The sequence below is a fragment of the Bombus affinis genome, chromosome 2, assembly GCF_024516045.1.
Source record: "Bombus affinis isolate iyBomAffi1 chromosome 2, iyBomAffi1.2, whole genome shotgun sequence".
In the NCBI taxonomy this organism is placed as follows: domain Eukaryota; kingdom Metazoa; phylum Arthropoda; class Insecta; order Hymenoptera; family Apidae; genus Bombus; species Bombus affinis.
This window is the reverse complement of record NC_066345.1, coordinates 6,517,842-6,539,991: the sequence shown is the minus strand read 5'-3', so window position 1 is coordinate 6,539,991 and position 22,150 is coordinate 6,517,842. Positions and strand designations below refer to the sequence as shown.

The following is a 22,150-nucleotide window of genomic DNA, read 5'->3' as shown; positions in this document are numbered from 1 at the left end:
GCATTCTGGGCGTGCAACGAAAAACAATAAACAGATGGCTAACATTTCGAGATGCATGGCCGTTTACCAAGCGATCGAGACGAAACGATATCGCGCGAACGAAAGGCAACGAAAAAATGTCATTTCTCGCGCGTGATCTCGTCGCGATTCGCGCAACGAACCTAATGAATAAAATCATTCGCGTGATGCGTCGTGGATCGTTGCACGTGACATAAATAAAAGAGAATCGAGTGGAAAGGGAGAAAGAGACGGAACGTAGCCGATGCGATCGCCGCCGCCAACGAGTACGAACACGACGACCCTTTTCACGCGGAAATATAGTTTCGTATCGATTAGACGTCGGTACACGACAAAAACACGGAGAACGACCAAAGGCGAGTCGAGTTTTTCGATAGATTTCATTCGATATCAGAAATATTGGATTGTTCGCTAGATGAACGTTATCTCGTGAAACAGAACATCTTATGTCCTGTTAAACGAAATCAACAATCCACGTTAACTGTATAATTGTTGTATCATGTAATAACTATGTAATAACTAGTGGCGTTACTTTTATTATGTATTTTATCTTACATACACATAGATAAAAGATATTATATAATGAGTACATGCAACGACTGCGCTAACTTATGACTTATGTAATTCATTTTAATCGTGATCGATAATGACGGTTAATCGATGCGACAATAAATAAGTAAATAAATACATTTACGCCAGAAATGTATTAGAGGCTATAAATAAAGCGCGGATGTTTATGCAATTTTATGTTTCTATGAATGTAATTAAAGGAATGAGATCCAAATGGAAATTTGTTTCGTCTACTAAATATCGTAGTAACTGTTCTACTTTAAATATCGTTTATATCTTTGCACGTTATACGCACTCTGTAGATTGTTCGAATCCTACGTTTCCCAAAAATGTACAAGCATAGTCTAATTATAAATTGCGAAATTCTCTCGCAAGAAGATTTTTCAATTTTCAAAAATAAATTTGAGGATGTATAGTGCGCATGTATCAGGCTAGTTGGTAGTTAAACATGTTGGAACTTTATTTTCTTGAAAATGAAGCGTTAAAAGAGAAATCACAGTTTAACATTTTTTACCTATTTTCACGTGTACGATAATCTTGTGCTGATCGTCTACCGATACCTAATCGGTACTTGGCCCAGTTAAAGTATACTCGGCAAATACTCAAGTTCGTTTTTCTCAGAATCGAAGCGTTATACGAAAAAGTTTGATTCCATATTTCCGAGTTATTTTTCCGCGTCGGATCATCGGTTGCATTACGATTTCCGACCCAACCTCGTACGAACGAAAAATCACAGGTCGTGAGCGGAATCAATAGATCCCTGTTACGAGAGCTCCAGTTACACGAATTGTTTGTTCCTCGATGAGCTCAGATAAATGGAATTCTACTGTGCTGATAACAATCTTCGAAAGAGGTTGCGGAGAATGGAAAGGAAATGGAAGGAGAGTAGGGAAAAGAGGGAAAACGCAAACAGAAAGAAGCGGAGGTGGAAGGCAAGGAAAGAAAAAAGTGCAATTATGGGGAAATAGAGTATAATAAAAAATAGATGGATAACGAATCACGCAACGAATAAATGAACGAACGAAATGTAAAGATAAAGAGCGGCGATAATCGGAGAATTGATATGTCTTTATGCTACTGTACTTATCTGTAAGTTAATATTTTACGTTCATAAATTCTAACTATCTAAAGCCAGGTGCAATTTCTAGGTCATCGAGCTGAAATAAATAAATGCAACAACGATATTCGATAGAAAAACCGGTGCACTTACTTGACCAAAATGTGTGCCAGGTCCTTGCGCGCATGGAGGTATCGCTGCTTCTTGGAAGAAAATACTAAGAGCAGTCTGAAACGATAAAGTAAGCACGATTAGATCGCAGGCATAGCACATTTCATACTTCAACATTTATATGTGTTACTATACGTCTAGACTACGTAACGCATAGTTTTTTTTCAGAATAAATATCGTTTCCGTTTACAAATTGTGTCATTAACCTTCGAATGACGAATACCAACTCTCAACCTCGATGCCTGACTTAGCCTTTAACCACGACGTAAATATTTGCTACACCGAGACCTGAGCAAGTTATCAAAGATAGTACTACGTTTTACATTTTAACTTTACAGTTTAAAGGTCGATGGTTAAAATTTATTAGCTATCGCGTGATTGGCTAGAAGCTCGTATACTATTGTGCAAAAGTAACTTAAATTCTTCGATCTACATACGAATAAATATGAAGCAGAAGAACAGCATCGAAGTCTTTGGACGAATTATTTTCTATTCGATTTATCTATAGATACAAATTCAGCGTAAAGCGATGAATGATGGAGCTTCTTCGTGAAAATTTGAACAGCTCATTTATCATCGTTATTCGAACGTCTTTGAAAACTTCTTACGTGTACATTATACGTAACACACATAACATTGATGTATCTGTATAAAACGTTATGAAATTTCATTGGCATTAACCAGATACGATTGTAATAATTGTATTGGTCAGATTCGAAAAGTCTGAAAATGTGTATAGCAATTGGAAGATATTTATTGGAAGCATATACTTCGCAAAGATCGTCGAGATATTTAAACAACCGATTATTCGCTGTATTAATAATATGCAGCGAGACTATCTTTAGCACCAATTTTAAGTTTGTTAATGTTTAAAATTACTATTTGTATAGTGTTTCAATTTTTCATTAATCGTAAGCGTATGTTTGCAATAAATATCTTGTAACTTTTATATATCGTGACAGCCGGGTTTCGTTAGAATGTAAATGAAATTCCAAGAACTTTCGTATAATACGCACAATACATTCGTAAAAATTTTATGCGATAAGTGTTCGGATAATTTTGTGCTCGAATGCTACATTACATTGATAAAATACACGAAGGACAGCTTAGAATGAGTCATGGGCAGAAAGGCAGATAAAAATGTAAAAATCCTGTTTGAACTATTAAAGATAGAACGTCAGGTAATGGATTACTCGAAAGTTATATGGCAATCTTCCAAATCAAGTTCTATACTTATTCATAAGAACAAAAAACATTTTCGTTTATGGATTTCCTACAATGTTGTAATGTTTGTGTCTGATATTAGGACCCTCTTGCGCGATAATGACAATTGACAAGTTACAAATCATAGGTCACAAACTTCACAATTTTTTAATTTAATTTACCGCCAAGTGGGAATTGTAATTTGTAAAATTTACATGTAAAATTCCATTTGTTTCGTCAATTGCTCAACTTGCTTTCTTTGCAAAACTTGTAGTCTATGACTCGCAAAATTTGACTAGCAACGTTAGCTTAAATCGCGTGCGAGAGAACTTAGGAATGTGAAACGTTTTTAGAATAGAAAACTAACTATTTTCTGAATTATTCGTTCTGAATATCCTATAATTCTGTTACACTGAAGGTGGCAGAGATAATGAAGGAATCTTTTATTTAAATCGAGATCGAAGCAAGTATGTTACATTGACTTCCCTCTGCTAAGAACAAGTTTTTAGATAATTCAACTCTTAGTACACTGGTTGTAAGGTGATGTCATGCAGAGACCAGAATATCTTTTTTGCTACCTATTGATAACTATTAGAAACACATGCCCAATAATTTGCTATATGTTTTCAAATTGCTAGCTTTGTTAGGAGAGATTACCCAGAGGAAGGGGAAAAATCAAAATTAAAATGATCTTTGGAAAAGAGCGAATAATATAAATATTAAAAATAAAAACCTCCGTGATTAGCACCGCAAGTGGTTGATATGTTATGTTGCCATATTGTCAGTTTCCTTCTATTTCTTACCTAAACAAATGAAAAATAAGTGCTTTATTAAACGTTCTTCTTTATAGTTTAACAATCTTACGTCAAATAATCGAATAACACGTAATTTGTCAAATTTATTTCTTAAATTTCATTCGTTTTATCATCAGATATTTTTCTGGTCGCGTAAGAGGATCTATTAGCATCGATAATTTCTGACTTCTAGCTTTGCTATGAGATAAGGTAATTGATATATATATGTAATTACAGATATACTTTGAAGTCGAATTATGTGATAGAACGAATAGTTTATTTAAACGGAAATGTATCGAACAGAAATAAAGGACACCGAAGTATTCTTTTGCTCTTCTGGGAAAACATCGTTTTCTCTTTCGTGTAAGTTTACTGTCTTTGTTTATTTGTTAAAGCTATTCGTTCGACGAAGTCTATCGTCTTCGTTGCGTTATTCGGAATGATACTTCAGTCATTGCTCATTTCAGATACATACGTACGTAAGTTTTTAAGGAAATAAATTTATAAAATGACAAAAAATACCACGTTAGCTACATGCTAGCTGCACGTGATCAAGTTGTACAGCAGAACGTAACCGCCTACTTTCTTGCCACTTCGGAACAGCATCGGAATTATTTTCGAAATTTGATCGTCGCATCTGATATATAGAGTGTGACTCGATTTGTATCAATAGAGTAACAAAGCAAATCTTGCGCTTAGCTTGGAAAATATTTCAACAGTAAGTTAAGAAAAGGACACTAAAAAGCTTCGACGCGTGTTAATGTCTTTAGCTACAGTCGACCACGCAACTGGCAAGTGAAGTCACGTGGTGTCACATACGTACAGTATCGCTCAAAAGTGAGTGATCGGTTGTAACTAGAAATTCATAAGCTTCTTGTTCACCTTGTGAAACCAGATCATGCAGTATCTATGTACTCGAATGTGTTTGTCTATGTACAACATTCTCGCTCATGAACCACTGTCACCGCTGACGTTTACTCCTTTTCAACAAAGTGCTTATTAAAACAACACAAGACTTTATCTTATCGTTTAATTTCGAAATATTTAACAATTAATTTACGATAATATCCGAAGGTTAAATTAAAGCTGTACTCGTATGATTCGAATAAACATTTAAAAAAGTGACTGCGACTATAAGCATAATCGAAGAATACTGCAAGTGAGAAAATTGAGAAATTTTGTATTTTAGTGGAAAATATTCGCGGAAGGTATAGAACTTCAGTGCAATTTCCCATTCTAAATAATTGTTAATGCTAGAAGATGTGGTGGCACTGATACGACTAACGTCGTCTCTGTAGAGGAAAATATAAGTATCGATAAACGTCACTTAATTATTTTTTGGCTTTTGTTTATTGCATCTATATAAACGCGACATCGAGCTTTCCACGTACAGAATTTTCTACACACACACACACACACACATACACTTTCCTTTTTCATAAAACTGAACTACATATTTACTTGTCCTGAAACATTCTTTGGCTACGGTATTTTCTACAAACGCTCTTCCATTGTGCCGGTGATTATGAAACTAGCTTAAGCAGTATATATTCTTCGTTTCGAGATATTTAAAGTTACGCGTTTGACTGAATTCTGTTTAATCGCGCGACAAGAAACTAGGTGCGACGGCTCGATTACTACCATTTTGCAAAGATGGTTTCAGATTGTATTAATGTATAGTAATTGTAATGTATGAGAATAAGTGATAAACTCAGATTTTTTAAATTTTTGACCTAGACCACTTTCATAGTCACTGGCACAATTGAGAGATTACGGGATATATTGGGTTGGCAAATAAGTAACTGCGGATTTTGTCATTACCACCTAATGACAAAATCCGCAATCACTTAGTTGCCAGCCTAATATTATACCGAATAGAAGAATAAGGCAAGCGCGCTAAAAATCGAAAAAACAGTTATGGGAACTATTAGAAGAAAGTTGGAAGACAATGGACAATTACGCAAGAAATATTAGATTCAGAGCAGAGATTCTTTTTATTTTAAATATATGTTTATATAATTATATACTTATATATTTATATAATTATATACTTATTTATATGATTATCTATATGATCCGTATCAACTAGGCGGTGGATTTTCACGCAAATTTAGATAGTTATATACACAATTAAAGAAACAAAGCTTAAATACAGAGATTCTGTCTATTAAATATTGAAACGAGTACTGTTTTTAATATTTTACGTTCTATGCGTTTTGTTTATTTTTGCATCAGTGGTTAGAGAAAGATTGTTGAAAAACACGTAATTAAATTTTAAGTGCAGTTTAAAACAATTTTTATCTATTTTCAGATAAGCAAACGCTATAAAGTTTCTGCATTTATTATTAATCGTTCATGTGCTTTGAAGTAACGCTGAAATATGAATATATTTATAATTCATAAGACGAAAAAATATTACTCGACTGTTTCAATAATGTACAAATACTATTGCTATATTTAAAAATCGCCTTTATATTTTTCCTGTCCTTAATTACACCGAGTTAATAAATTTCCGCACGCTAGATAGTTATTTTATGTAAAACACGTTTACCATGAGTTGACCGTAATAAAATTTACGACAGTCTACGTTTATGCAAATTCGTACTTTTACAAACGTAATTTAAAAATATAGACACTAAATAGCAGCTACTAAATGTCGTTACGTTTGATATGTTTGTTTTTTTTATATTTGTATAGTACGTAGTTCGAAACGTTTGAATTTGCACGTTCTCCAAGTTTGTATAACTTGAAAAGTCTCATAGTTGCATAAATATCCGCAAAATGTGTACCAATTACGCTATCGACGATACTATAATTTCACGTTTCTTTCGTAAAAATTCGAAGGAAAATTTTCTACATGTAGACACATGCGCGCTTCTCCTTTTACAATAAAGAGAACCATAGACCGTTACAAAAGAGTGGGAATGCTCTGAAACGAGAATAAAATAGCTGGGGCAGATATTTGTAACGAATAACACGTTATTTTTATCGGCTGTTGCATTTATATGTATTGTAATTATAGGATATTTATAGAGACATTTCGTTTCAGTCGTATAAGCTTCTCTGATGGCAATTAATCAAAGCTTCGACGCTTTGATAACGTCGCTTAAAGTGTGAACAAACTTTAATGATTTCTACCAAGACTACAAATTTAATATTCGCGGTATACAAGTCTAACATTCGGCCGATCGATACAGCAAAATTTTGATAACTCCATCGTAAGAATAGCGAGTACACATTACGCTGTTGGATTGTATTTCGATACGTAACGCGATCTTGTAATAGAAACAGAGCCATTATATTATATTCGTCCGTTGCTGCAATGTCATACATAATTGTCTGTATCGATCGATTACCTTTACCATATTTAGTACAACTGTGTTAGCGTGGTAAATGTGTCGCACCTTCCTTAATACTAGAACCACCGATAGATAACACGAAGCTATTTTTACTAAAACCAGTCAAAATGACTGGTCTTTAAAAAATACGTAATAATAGAATATTTTTATATTTCTTGATTTATTACTTTCTTACAGAAGGAATTCCGTGTTATGTAATGCATTTTTGGTATTATTAATTCATCTGGGTTCGTGACCCCTAAACGAGGATCGACACATTTACAAAATAGTAGAACTAGTCACTTTGACTGGTGTGGTATTGCTAGTATTAGTATCTAGCGATCGATCCAGAATCTTCCTGATAACTGATATCATCATATTGAATGATACGCGGTAAAAATTTTCAAAACGAGTGGCAAGTTGTACAAAACGAGGAAACTGGTTAATTGGGATTCGATAAACAGATTGCAGCACCCTTTTACTTTTTGACAACTATTACTACCAGTCATTTTGACTGGTATTGGTATAAATAGCCTTGATACAAAATTATTTTAAATTTGCATACATAAAAAACAAAATAAAACTCATTATGTTCTTCTTTTAATTATCGCTGCGAAAGTGATTACATCATTGCGGGGGAAAAATATAACATGAAGTAGGAATTTTAAAATAAAATTGTAAAACCAATCAATTTGACTGGTGTGGTAGTTCCAGTGTTAAGAAATTGAACTCAACTTCTTAACGACACATGTAAGATGGAAGACTGTAACAGGAAGAATTTTCTGTTGTCGAGATGTTGGTTTAGCCGTGATAGCATTTTCCCATCGTTATATTTCGATTTTGCTTTCATCTTGGCAAACAAAAAGAATCTAATGATTTAAAAGAATATGAATAGTGCAAGATTAAAACAATAAATCACGCGTACCAATAATACTTTCTTCCATATTTTTCTCAAACTGAACATGATATCTTTAAGCGTCAGAAAAATATAATTGTATCGAAAATAACCAAAAACACGTAGCAGGACTAGTCGATCGACATTAGCAACAAAGGAAGCTACCCGCATGTTAAATGAGTTTAAACGAGAAACGTTAAATTAGCTGAAACGAGTGTCATTGTTTGCTCGGGAAATTTGACATCGATTGGAGAAATAGCATGGAAATCCATGAGTGACTGTAAAAAAAGAGTGGTATTTTTATATTTAAATAATCCAATAACCGGGTAACTTTCCTCGCGTGAGATGAAAATGAAGAGACACGTGTTGGTGTGTGACCAATTCTCCGCTCAAGTTTGACTCATTCTAGGCCTAGTCACAGGACAAACTGTCCTATGACGTGACGACACAGTTACTCATCGGTAACTTTCACTGTTAAGGGTTAACTCCGGATGTGATCATTCTTATTACTTTTACTTTCTTCCTTTGCGTTATTTCGGTATTCTTATACTCGGTGGCTTTTCTTATATTTATTACAACATAATGCATATAATGTATAATAAATAATTGTTGTTCTAGCCTTCGAATATTATATAGAGAAAAATTATATAAACAAAAATTATGTAGAAAAAGTAGTGTATATATAATCGCTCACGATGTTGAAGTACATATTTACTTTGCTGTTTTTTCCCGAGTTATTTCTTGGTGACGCTTTTTTTATTCGCTCAGATAAAAAGAAGTCCTGATATACTCTCAATTAGTTCATGCAATTCAAACTGACATAATGGGATTTATGACAGATTTCACGACACTTTTGTACAACAATTTACCGACTAACAATATTTGTAGATGGATGAGTTAGCCAGTTATAGGTGATAAACTTATTACATGAAAAGGGATAATTCGAATCTAGTAAATGAATAAGCGACTTGTAACTTGTAAAACTTCTATTCTTTCGTTGCCAAACTTATTACGATTACGCAAGAGAGTCCATTAATAAAACGAATGAACGATGAATTCAACGTTGGAACGCATATATGTATAGCGAGTTACAAGGACCGCGTTGTAAACAAGTATATTTATTTAAGCAGATACAGTGACTCGCAAAAGCATTCATACACTTACCATAAAAAAACTTTTATACATATGTGTGTATGTATATCATGGATGTTATATAAAACATTTTGAAATTGTATCGCTATAATGAGACGCGATTATCATGATCGTATTAGCGTTTGAATCCAATATCCGGAAATATACGTGAAACTTGTAACATATTTATTACAAACTTATACTTAATACAAAATTAATATGTACACAGTATAAATAGTCGTCTTAACACTTTGACTGTCACGTTGGTCAGTGGTGACCGGAGCGCTTGAACTTCTTATAATTGTGAAAGTTGAATGAAAATTGGCAGTTAGGGCATTTTAAATATAACCGATAAATAGAAGGTACTTTGAAATAAAAGGTGCCCTATTGAACAATTAAACATTTTTATTAAAACATCAATAAAAAAGAAATGAGAACAAATCTTGTATCTAACGGTGCACTGTGTTTGCATCCATATCTTTAAAGGGTAATCTACGAATATTATTATAAACACAGCTTAGAAAATAATCGTAAATGCTGCTTTATAATCATATAATTGAAGTTAGAAGTGTGCACATACCTTACTATTATATATAGTATGAGCAAATACCGTTTACTAATATCTTCTACACTTTTCAATAATATATTCTGGACGTTTTGCTTACGACGAAATAACGAATGCGAATGGTTTGTTGAAATAAACGAAGCCTTGTCATAATATGTCGCTATCAATTGTTACCAAGGCGCTACGGTAGTCGCCCGTAACCACCAATAAGATAAATGGTCCATTGGGGAAGAATGTTGTCTTACATCATCAATTTATTATTATTTTGCTATTATATGCTTTAAATAATAAAAATACTCCCGTGGCATCCTGAGCGAAACATGTGATTTCGGCGTGGTAGTCAGAGTGTTAAGCCACGTTTATAGAACGAGTATATATTAAAAATGATGCGACTGAATATCAAGACTCGATGGTATCGCAATTGATGGCCTGTTTAAATATTATACTTTCGTCATCTGCACAAAATATACTTATACTAAATATCTTGGAACTTGTGTACACATTTTCAGAATCGCCTAGAACTATACTGATATAATCGCGATAATTGCATGTCATCGCGGTGCTAATAAAATCTCAAACTGTTTTGTGTAACACGCGTGATACGTACAACACTAACCGAGATACGTACGCTGTACTTGCCCAATTCCTAAAATAAAATTGTCGAACGCATTATTCTCGACACTCTGTCGCACCTCGTAGATCGAGGTTAGCTTTGTACGTTGCGCGGCAACGTGGTCGTATATTGTCGGTAAATTGCAAAACAGATAGCACTAGAAACGCGGCAGTTTTATCAGTGCTTTGGGCGATCGCGCGAAAGTTTACCGAACGCGGATCACCCGTTCCCTGTGTGTGCCTAGCCACTTCCAACCGACCCAATTGCCGCGAAAACTAGCACACAATTCTCGCTAGTGTTTCGCAGCCACGCGACATTCTCGCTTTCGCGAAGCTTTGAAAGTTGCTTTTTCCAAGAAAAACCATGACGCGGCCGCTCGCTTTTGCTCTTGTATATCCATCGTACATGAGCATTTTCGTGCGGATTTCCATCGTGTTCCCGTTGAGTTTTCTTCGAAACTAACTTCTATAGCGTCGCACCGTTGCACGCTTTTAAAATATTAACCCTTGCATATGTATTTTTCGTTTCGATAGATGGTCTGCGGAGATACGTACACGCAACGACAAGCTACACGGAAAATGGTTATAACTTTCATCGTTATATCGCGCAGATGGTATCGATAAATCGTTAGTAACGAATCTTATCTTTGTGTTTGCCTTGAAAAAAAAGAAGAAAAAGAAGAAATGGATATCACGAACGACTCTAAACCGAGTACGGTTAATGTTAACCTGTATTGGAGTAACCCGTGTTAAAGATAACAAACAGTCAAATTGTTTGATCATTGGATAAAATGATGATTATTATGTTGTGTGGAAGCTTTCCACGAGTACACGATATATCTTCTGTTTAATACATTGTCTTCTATTAAAGACAATCAGGAAGATCGTTATCGTTATGCTTGTTACACTAATTGGAGTATACATTTGTACATGTATTTTCCATTTAAGAAGACGCAATTGTGCGGTATTTTGCTCGGTGGTGATGCAGAACCTACGAGAAGAATAAATTATTTCTCTTTCCTTTCGGAATTTCATGCTTTTCACGCAAAGATCACGCGCGTCGCTTTCATAAACACGACCGTTCTTAAAAAACGCTGATGTTTATCGCTTTTGATATTCACGGTTCATGAAAGAATATAAAATAAAGGACAAGGAAATAAAAAGAGTAATATATATGTACACTTAGTTCGCTGTATTTTGTCTTTGATACGGTAGAGGTTTTACTCGTTTCGTCCTTATGCCCGACTTTTATCTGAACAGGTAGAAACGTTTTGTTTTTTCTTGTTCGCTAACACACGTACTTCGTATGATTTTATGAATTATAGGACTTTCAAATTTGAAATTACTTCAATGTGTCACGTCAAACGTAATATTCGAACAGATCAAAAATGACGATTGTCCGTGTTCGTCTTTTCTCAGAGAAGCAAAATGATGCTCAAAGTTTTTTTTTATTATCTAATTTATACTTTACAATTTGTCCAACTGAACATTTGGTAGATAATGCTCAAAGTGATGGTTCTTTAATTTTCATTCGATGCATTTCGATGCTCGTAGAGGAAGTATTCACGATATAACATTATTGCAGTTGAGTTCGTTTTTAATCGCATCACAGTATCTGATCACCCTGTATCGCGATCCTCGAACTTGTATTATTTCGATCACGCTGATTTCAGCATGATAAATTTCTGATATTTTAAGAGCGTGTTTGAAATAAAATTGAAAAGAGAAATCGTGCGAATCAATAGCGACTTTTCCATATTCTCCTCGAACTCGAGGTATTTGTTAATATTAGAAAGCTACAACTGGGTCGAAAATGACCGCAGTTACGTTATGAGATTCTGAAACCATGACAGATATTCTTCTCTCATAGAAAGAAGATTAAAAAGATGACATTCCACCTGCCTCACTAAAGAATTAAAATGGTCAAACTCTAAGATGGTATCTCACTGAGCTATCCACATGTTATTTAGCGATTAAGCTAGAAAAATTTACCGAATGTCCAGCTGGACAAATTGTAAAATACAAATTAAATAATAAAAAAAATATTATTCTTGTAGAATCGGTTAATTTTTTATATCACTCGATCACAATAAATCGCGATATAGATTATTTTGAGATGCTTTTAAGTACCTAATTAGATACATTTAAGTACCAACTAACGATTCTTCCAATATACCATTGTTTTAAAAAACATATTGATATATCATGGAACGTAAAAAAAGTCAGTAACATTATATAAATAACCGAGTGAATTGACGCAATATATGCGTCAATAGCAATGAACGTGTTGACAGATATTGATCGATACAAACAATTCTTCACGAAGAGTATTTTAGTATTTATGTAAAAAGTGCTGGGAATCTTCCCAGTCGCGTATTGATCGCTACTGTCAAAACATTGAAAACAAATATGCACCAACAATACAAGGGATTCAGTAGAAAACTCTCTTTTTCTAGAAACGAATATTGAAATAATATATAAAAGATCCTTATCTATCCAGTCTAGTATAAAATGTTTTCGCTTTAAGAGTATAATAATAAGTATAATTGCGAATATTTATGTATTTATAAATAATTTAAAAGAGCAAAGGTCTATAAAATGGACATAATATGCAAAGCTATACAAGACATTTAAAGTGAAAGATTTATAGCATATAATTATAAGTAGTTAGCATATAATTATAAGCAATCTCTATTTAGGTTCGTTGCTGTATGCTTAAAAATACAAAATTACATAAACACGTGCAATAACGTGTTCAATGACGGAAGAACATAGACTTTTCTATTAGAATTTAATTTTATCCCTATTTTTCACGAGTTAATGATCTTATATCGTTTGTATCGTTTTACTTCCAAGTCGCTTAATTATTAAATTATTCTTAATTACTTCGATTTAATTTTTCTTCCCGCTATAATCGTGAGTCTTAATTTCAACGATAGGTAAAAGATCAAACATCCACTCATAATTTTCTCGTAAGAAAATACAAGTTACCTCTTCAACGGATTATTTGCAACAAACTTTTAAAGAGTTCCACCTACATACACGTTCGTTGATCGTGCAAAAATCAGACGCAAACAGCTGTACAAATAAACTTGAGATTAACTTTCGTCACTGAAAAGGTGCGATAAAGTTCATATATTTTCTGATGACAAAATTTTCTTTCAATTGCAATTCCTACTACTAATTTTCTTTGTCCAAGCTCCGCTTCCTATTTACGATACTATTTTATTAAAATTGTTAAACGATATTCGACAAATTTTCTATCCGAACTTTCCCTTAGCTTTGCTTCTTTACGATTAAATCGAAAGAGAAGAGCATAAAGTTAATGACGCGTGGATAATAAGCTAAAGAATTCTATTTTTATGTAAATAAATGTACAATTACTTATACTAATTGCATACGAAAATGCCATGATCGATCGAGAAACGAGGTAAAAGATACGTTCGACCGCCACGTGGATATTCTAAAATACCAAAACTTTGGTAGAACCGTTCACGTGTTCCAATTTAAGGTAGAAAAATTTACCGAATGTTCAGCTGGACATATTGTAAAATACAAATTAAATAATAATAATAAAAAAAGTGTTCCAATAAGCCTCAACCGAGTTGTGTTCGAGTCACGTAACGACAAAAAACCTGAAATAGATCTACTGTTCGAGACTTTCGGGCCGAGCTAGACGTACGTATATTATGAAAAGATTTTGAAAATGCTCGTCTGACGGGAAAAGAACAAAAACACAGTAAAAGGAATTTTCTATCTCGAAAGTCATGCTCAGACTGAAAAACGCTTCTGTCAGCTTCGTTGCATCCATTGATTATGAATTAACGCTTTCTGTAAATCTTTTCGAATCTTTCCAGATGCAAAATACTCTCGCGAAAAAATTCGTACAATCGTCGACGTCTTTTACCATTTTGAAACATTTTGAAATTGCGTTGATACCATAATGATTGATCGACGCTCAATTATCGCGATTACACTGGTGAAAATCTAAATGATTTCGAAAATCAAAACAGTGTTCAAGTACAAGAAAGTGTTTTGAAAAGTTAAAGATATTTGGTGTAGATGGCAAAGATATTTAAAAGACCAACGTCCGTGATATTGATAAGTCTTGATGTATTGTATTTATACTGTATAGGAATTTCGTACTAAACATAAGCTTGCAGCAAATATCTTGAAAGTTCCGCATATATTTTCAGACTAGCTTCCAATTTTGCCAATATAATAATGGCAATGGTGGTGCACTATGGTGCTGATGAAATTTCAAAATGTTTTACATAACACGCGCAATATGTGTCGAAGTATGTGTTACGAGTCATAGCTTATGAAAACTAGCTTCCATGATGGTTTGCTGGATATTTGATTTAAAAATTGGATATTCTCTGAAACTCTTCAGAACTGTACGCTTCAGAAGGGATGAGACGATTCTTAGAATCCTTAACGATGTACGTATTTGTGACTATTCCGAGAAGTTTTCTTCAGGTTTACAAGTTTTCTATTTTTTAATCAATTATTCTCCACACGCCGATGAATGAAGTTTATATGGAAAGTCTTCCGTGACATCTGACCAATGGCACGTTTATGCGACTTGCCAGTGAAAAACTGACTTTCTAAATATTATTGTTTCCTACTCTCCGTGAAAAGATAAACGGCTAAAAGAAAAAATAAATATTAATTTTTTGACGATGTAGCTCGAGAGAGGCTCGAACAAACCGTTGGATAATAACGTGTAGCGAATATAAACTTCCAGTTATCCTAATAGTCATCGCCTCAACTCAACTGTTAATATTCGTTTCTTATGAACAGACGAAGATATGTATTTTTTTTTTATCTAATAAAATCATTCATTCTTGTAACAATCCTTCTCGATTTTGTTACGCCTTCGAAAGGTTAAGAATTAATTACTGTAGTATCGTAAAAAAAGCCTGATTAGAGATCGATCAAAACAGTGCCGTCTGTCCTTCAGTTGTTAGTTTAGATAGGGAAAAAAGCCTATGTGACTAAGGTCACCTAGTTCTTGCGGAGCGTTGACATGATGAGATTAAAGAGAGAAAAAAATAACGCTAATGGAGGGGGACGATTTGAATTCAAAGAGTGTTGATCGAAAAGTAAGAGCGTTGATCGAGAGGTGAGAGCTAGTCGAGAAGTCGAAGAGTAGAGTTGCTAGCGTTGTTGAGAGATTGAGTTGTTAGCGTTGTGGAGTTGCATGAGTTGCTAGCGTAGCTGAGAGATTGAGTTGTTAGCGTTTTCGAGCTGCGAGTGTGGTTGAAGTAAAATAAGATTGTTGCGTTTAGTTCAAGTTAAACAACCATCGTTTTCTGTCTAATTAATATCTGTTTAGCTTATTTATTATAAATAGTATCAGGAAAAATTTATACCTAAATTTCCCCGATACTACATTACTTAAACATAGAATTAATTACTAAAGCATATGTTACGATTAGGAATATTTATCTAAAGTAACTTTTACTCTATCTTTTTGGATTATATTTTACTTACAGAAAAACTAAACATACGCATTATATATCATCGTACGTTATCTCGGAAGAATAATATGGTTGATAATGATTGAAGATAGGACGAAATTTATTGGCTGGTTATAATCCGTCAAGCTGAAAACTTCTGGTAAACGATATTTCGTATGCATCGACATAACAAAAACCAATGTTGATAGAATATATCCTGCGTGTTTTAACGTTAACCTATTCAGATAACAGATAATAAGATTTTTGAATGTTTGTTAATCTATTATTACGAAGATTCTTCTGTTAAAAACTAGCAAACTATTTCTTTCCTGTGCTTACCGCAGCGTGATGAAAGATTTGTTTGTTAAAGATTCCGCGAGACAGAAGACAGAACGTCGAGTTTCAGCATTTCTCGAAGAACGAAAATGTATTTTTCAATATATAATGTCGCAACTTTATATTTTCTTGTAGATATTATATATCAAAACGAAACATTTTATACTGCATCATTCTCAACTTTTACTTCTAATTTTAAATAATACACATATAACATATTACTACATTAGACTAAACAGAAAACACCCCATTGACCTGACTAAAGAAATTAAATAGTCAAACTCGAAGATGGTATCCCGCTGGGGATAGACATTCACATGTTATTTAGCGATTAACGCGTTGACTGACACGCCACCCATATTCGGGTGACAGTAAAGTTTCTGATAGGGTCGCGTCATCCATATTCGAGTGGCACTTATTTGATTACTTGCGAAGGATCGTCGTAGGTATTTGAAAAGATATTCCACAGGAAGTAATAAAACTGTCGAATTGTTATAAAAGTAATACGAAAATGGTTTATTAAGAAAATTATTTAAAATGTAAAACTTTGAAGCATTCTATACAAAGTTGAGGTTGGTCGGAATAATTTGGATAATAAGTTGTTGTTTTCTTTAAATTCTCTCGTGATCTCTTTGATCGGTCCGTTCGACGTCTTTTATCTGCATAACATAGTTTGCATGCGCATCTAATGCTTCTTCCGGAATCATTTTTTCGAACGGCGATATTATGCTGATTCCGTCGAAGACAAGGATCTTTTGTATTTTCAGATAACCCTAATAATTTTGCAGCTAATAATTCTTTAAATCTTCTAATATTTACATCCTTCCTTGTTGCAATTTTGAAAACCGTCAAAGCAGAAATTCCCAGGAGTTGAATGCCAAGTTTTCGGTACCATTTGATTCCTCTTCTAATTGTAGTGGCCTAAGAAACCATTTGATCGGAATGATCTATACTACACTGGTAGCCTGAAGGACATTTAATCGAAAACACGCGCGGCGGTCAACGTGTTAAGCTAGAAAAATTTACCCAAGTGTCCAGCTGGAAAAATTGTAAAGTACAAATTGAATAATAATAAAAAAAAATTTAACATTAAACTGTAAAAAATAAAAAATACGTTGAACACCTTAATTTCTTACAACTACAGTAATACTACTTCTTACAACTACAGTAATACTTAGAAAATTTTTTATTTCAATTAATATGACATGGTCAGCGATAAAGAGCACACACGCAAGCGAACACGAAAAATATGTTAAACTTGAAACTCGTTAAAATTGATATTCCTCCTTTTTTTCGTGGACGCTTCATATTATATCATGGGTCCGTAATTCGTGGAAAAGCCAAGAAGATCCCATGGCGCAAAATGGGACGGAAATCAATAATAAGAAAATTATGTCGGTGGCTTTGTTTTTGAGAAAATTGAGTTTGAAATTTTGCGATGTATATATATCCAGTAGCGGAGAAGAGTTTAAGGCAGCTATTTATCTGCTAGATTATCGTACTATATACATATATGTATTATACTAAGATAATAAATAATCAACATTTCGTAGTTGTCCTTGCAACTACATGACACTCGCGCTTTATCTACGAAAGGCTACGAGACTTTTAAAACACGAACGATACTCGAGAGGATAAATATGAAACGACTCGATGCTGTACTCGCTGACATTACTTTAGGACGAACGCTCGAATTCAGTGGCGCATCGAATTAATCGAACGATGATAAAACTATCTGACGCGACATACTACATTTATAGTAACAATCGCTGAATTCAAGTGAAAATCGCGAGTAAAGCCAGAAAAATTGTTACGTTACCTCGCAACAAGAAAAATACATTTGAAAAATAGATCCGAGTATTGCCACATCTTGTAAGCTGGCGCTATCATGGTACCTATAAGTATAGAAAAAAGAAAAATAATGCAGAAACGATAAACCAAAGAAACAACAGCAAAGGCCGCTGTTTATCCTGAAATGAAACGATCATCCTGATTTTGACCTCGAAGGACGCTGAAGAAACCAATGCTCAGTCGCAAAAATCCGAAGCTGAGAATTGCTTTCGCCGAAGCACACGAGCATTGGACGGCACAAGATTTGATTCAGTCTTATTAGTTACCGAATGTTCAGTTGAACAAATTGTAAAGTACAAATTAAATAATAAAAAAAAAGTCTTATTGTCGGATGAGTCGAAATTTATTTAGTAGAGTGAAACTGAATAGCGAACGATTGCGACTATTTCAGTAGCATTTCTCAATAGCAGCTACTGGTTGTTTGGTGTTTAGGACACAGAGCGATATTCTACGAGAAAGATAGTCATCTTAAACTTTTGTCCGCTAGTGTACGTAGATTTGCTGAATTCCCAACTAAACGGGAGTAGGTAATTAATAAAGATAACAAGGATAATTGATCAGCAGGTTAGTCTACGTGTGAAAATAAACGGAAAATGTAGAATAAAATTACAGCCACACATCGGTTAAATCGATTTACCGCATGTTCTTATTGGACAAATTGTAAAGTTTTTTAAAAGTGTAAAAAAAAGAGAAAAAAAAAACTGTACATAGATTATTGTGATTGAAGTGATATAATAAAAATAAATAGATGCAGAATAGAGTTCCGATTATCCGAAATGTCCGATTAATCGGCACACGTTCCTCGACATATTCTTCAGCAACCGTCGCGAATCGTATTTCGCATAAACGAAGAAGTCGAATGCATCTAGCACGGTCCTCGATACCAAACAGTTGATCAAACGAACGAAACGAATTATCTCTGCATTAGTCATGGTAGTCTTTTTTAAATTATTTTCTTCGTTTTCATCACCTCATAGGTACAGTCTGATTATGTGGCATTGGTTTGGTCCTGAGGGATTCCACTGTATAAGACTGTGTCTCTACTTCAATGAAGAATAACTTCAATTTTTCCAAAGCAAACAAAGGCGCTTGTATATGTTTGGTAATACAACAACGGTACAAGGAAAAATGTAGAATCGAACATTTTTGAAGAGAGGAAGTTTCTGAAAGAAACATCGTTTACAAGTTACTGCTCGCGCGGTTTGCAAACAAAGTTTCGCCGCCACGTATTCTTGCGGGTAAAAAAGAAATGGCACACAGCCATGCAGTGGTGGTGCCTCGTTAATTTTTCAAGCTCTTCAGATATATCTGGCATTGTTTTGATATTTCGCGGGTACTCAATGCGCGTAAAACGTGCTCAAACAATTTCAGAAATCTCTGGACAACGTCAGATGCGAAAATAAATTCCTCGTCTTCCTCGATTCATTCCATGAATCAACGACACACATAAATTGTCGAAGAAAAAAGAAGAAAAAAAAAGAATGGGAACAGGTCGGTTGAATCGTCACAGTCGATTTTGTTTGACCTTCGTGGAATAGCGAAACGAAGGTATGTATATACAGGTTTGTTAACGATGAGAGACACTGATGGCGACAAAAACAGAACAGATGGACTATGCCAGATGTCACCGCAATGGGATCGTCGCGTCGTAATCTTGCCGCTCTTCTAGCTTGAAAGCCGGCCTCTGAAAAGGATCTCTCGATAAAACGGCATAGCTCGACGATTGGTACCGCGATAATGGTAACAATAGTCTTATTTCTATTATTCGTCGCGCGTCGGCCGTGCAATTATATCCTAATGGCACTTGGCGTTCGATGCTAAAATTAACCGTTCCTGGATGAAACGAAAGGAGTGGTACGTACAGTGAGCGTCACGTAACAGCCGAGCCAGAAAACTCGACGAAATGATGGATTTCAGATTTCTTGATTTTACGATCGAACAGGTTGGAATAAAAACGAGCTTTGTTCAATTGTAATGTACGGTGACTACGAAAAGTATGGTAGTCTATTGTGGTGTACTACGAATAGCATCGCATTTATTATTGGGTTTGTATACCAATTAATTGGAGCCAACTGTAACAAATTTCGTATCGTTTAGTAGCATTTGCACGTGATTGCAAAAATGTAATGCTACGCAAACGAACTTTACGAAATTGATGAAATTACAAAACGAAATTAAGGTATCTGTATATAAATATGTCTCGTAGCTATTATATATTCTTTTGAATACTTGTTTCAGGCATCTCAATTTTTTAGCGATAGTTAACAATTTAATATACAGTAGCAGAAGACTTCAACTAATTAAATATATATATATATATATATATATAATATAATAATGAATAAAAAGATATATATATCTTTTTATTAGAAATATATATATAAAGATATATATATCTTTTTATTCATTTTTGCCTGCTGGCTACGACATGAAATTGATTTACACGGGCTTCTTCAAATTACGAATGAAATTACGAATATCATAAGAATATTTGTTTCTATGGGAATAATTAATTTTCATTCCATGACAAGTCGAATACTGTATCTTGGCATACAGTGGCACACAAAAGTGTTAGAACACTCGTAGAATATTTAGTTTTATGCTTATATTATACGAGATATTTCGAAATATCATCAGCACCGAGACGAGACGCGATTGTATTATGATTATATTAGTGAAACGAATGTAAAAATATGCAGAGAAGTTACAAGATATTTGTCAAACACATACACTTCGCAAACATCATAAAGATATTGTACAGTTGATTATATCATTCGTTTTATTAATAAGTCACAATATGTAGTGAGATCATCTCCACTCAAAACTACTTCACGTTGTATACTAATTTTTCACTAAGCGTATGCTTTCAATAAATATTTTCTAAATTTTATATACATTTTTGAATTGGTTGCAAATTTGGCTATCATAATCACGATAACTGTGTTTTATCACAGTGCTAATGAAATAAATGAAAACTTTCCTATAATGCACGTAACGTATTCATGAAAGTTTGTTGTGGTAAGTGCTCGAATATTTTTTTGAATCACTGTAGATTATTTTTCACGATGTTTCACTATATCGTGAGTCTTGCCTTTTATTATTAGCCTTTACTGTGTAAACGTAACCATCGTAAGTTTTAAAATGTTCCTGTGGTTAATGTTTTTTAGTGATTAATAATCTTTAAAAAAATCTATAAAATTCCGTATAATGTCTTCAATCATTCTAAGTTAAATTAAAACACTCGTGGTGTACCGTTATATTCGAGTTAGCTTAAACACGAAACTCCTACGGTAGAAATAGAATGAAATTATCTAAAAGGTCGAAAAATTTGATAAGGGTCACGTTTATTTAAACGTGTATGGACAAAGGAAAGCGAAAGAGTCGACAAATCTAACCTGATAATGTAACTGCTTTCATAAACTTTGAATATTAAAAGTGGAGCGAGCCAAAAAGTCATTCATTTGTCAAAATGTTTTCTCGTATCATAAGAAAAAGACTAAAGTAAAATAATCAAAATTGAGGAAAGTTACTAAGCTGTGTAATTGTCAAAAATATGTAGTTCGATTGAAGAAAAAAATGTCAATGACCTTGAAAAGTATGACTTTGAGAGGGACAACTTATAAATTATAATATTCGTCATTCTACATTACCAGTTTTCCTCCAACGCAATTTTTTGTATCAATTAAAGTATTAAAGTAAAGATATTATGCAATGCAATGTAAACGAAACACACTGTATATTTTACCTATCTGGGTTTCTCCACACATTATCGTTTAAAATTATTATTCTTTTCGTATTTTAATATTTATGCATATATACACTGAATTATAGGTAATATATAATAATAATAATTATTATTATTATATGTAAACAAATTATACGTAATAATAACGTACACTGAATTATTTTAATTCACTGTATTCACGGAATTCTAGACAAAACACGTTTAATTTGGATCATTATGAATCAACAATCCTGAAAGAATCAGGTATATATGAAATGATTGATTATTCAATTATAATTTTATTCTCTCATAAATAAAGAAAATTCTATAAATAATTACGGAGGGTGAACTAATTAAAAATATCCAGACATGCATAAACTTATTGGATAATCGTGAAAGCACTTCGTCTATTGTGTATTTATA

At 33.7% G+C, this 22,150-nt stretch overlaps 1 protein-coding gene across 2 annotated transcripts in view; it reads right to left on the bottom strand.

Moving 5' to 3' along the window:
* Positions 1-22,150, bottom strand: part of LOC126928219 (UBA-like domain-containing protein 2) — an 83,042-nt gene that overhangs the window by 50,572 nt on the left and 10,320 nt on the right. For both annotated transcript variants that reach the window (XM_050744052.1, XM_050744045.1), the window contains exon 2: positions 1,799-1,873. In XM_050744052.1, the coding sequence (XP_050600009.1) occupies positions 1,799-1,873 (75 nt within the window). The remainder of the gene's footprint in view (positions 1-1,798; positions 1,874-22,150) is intronic.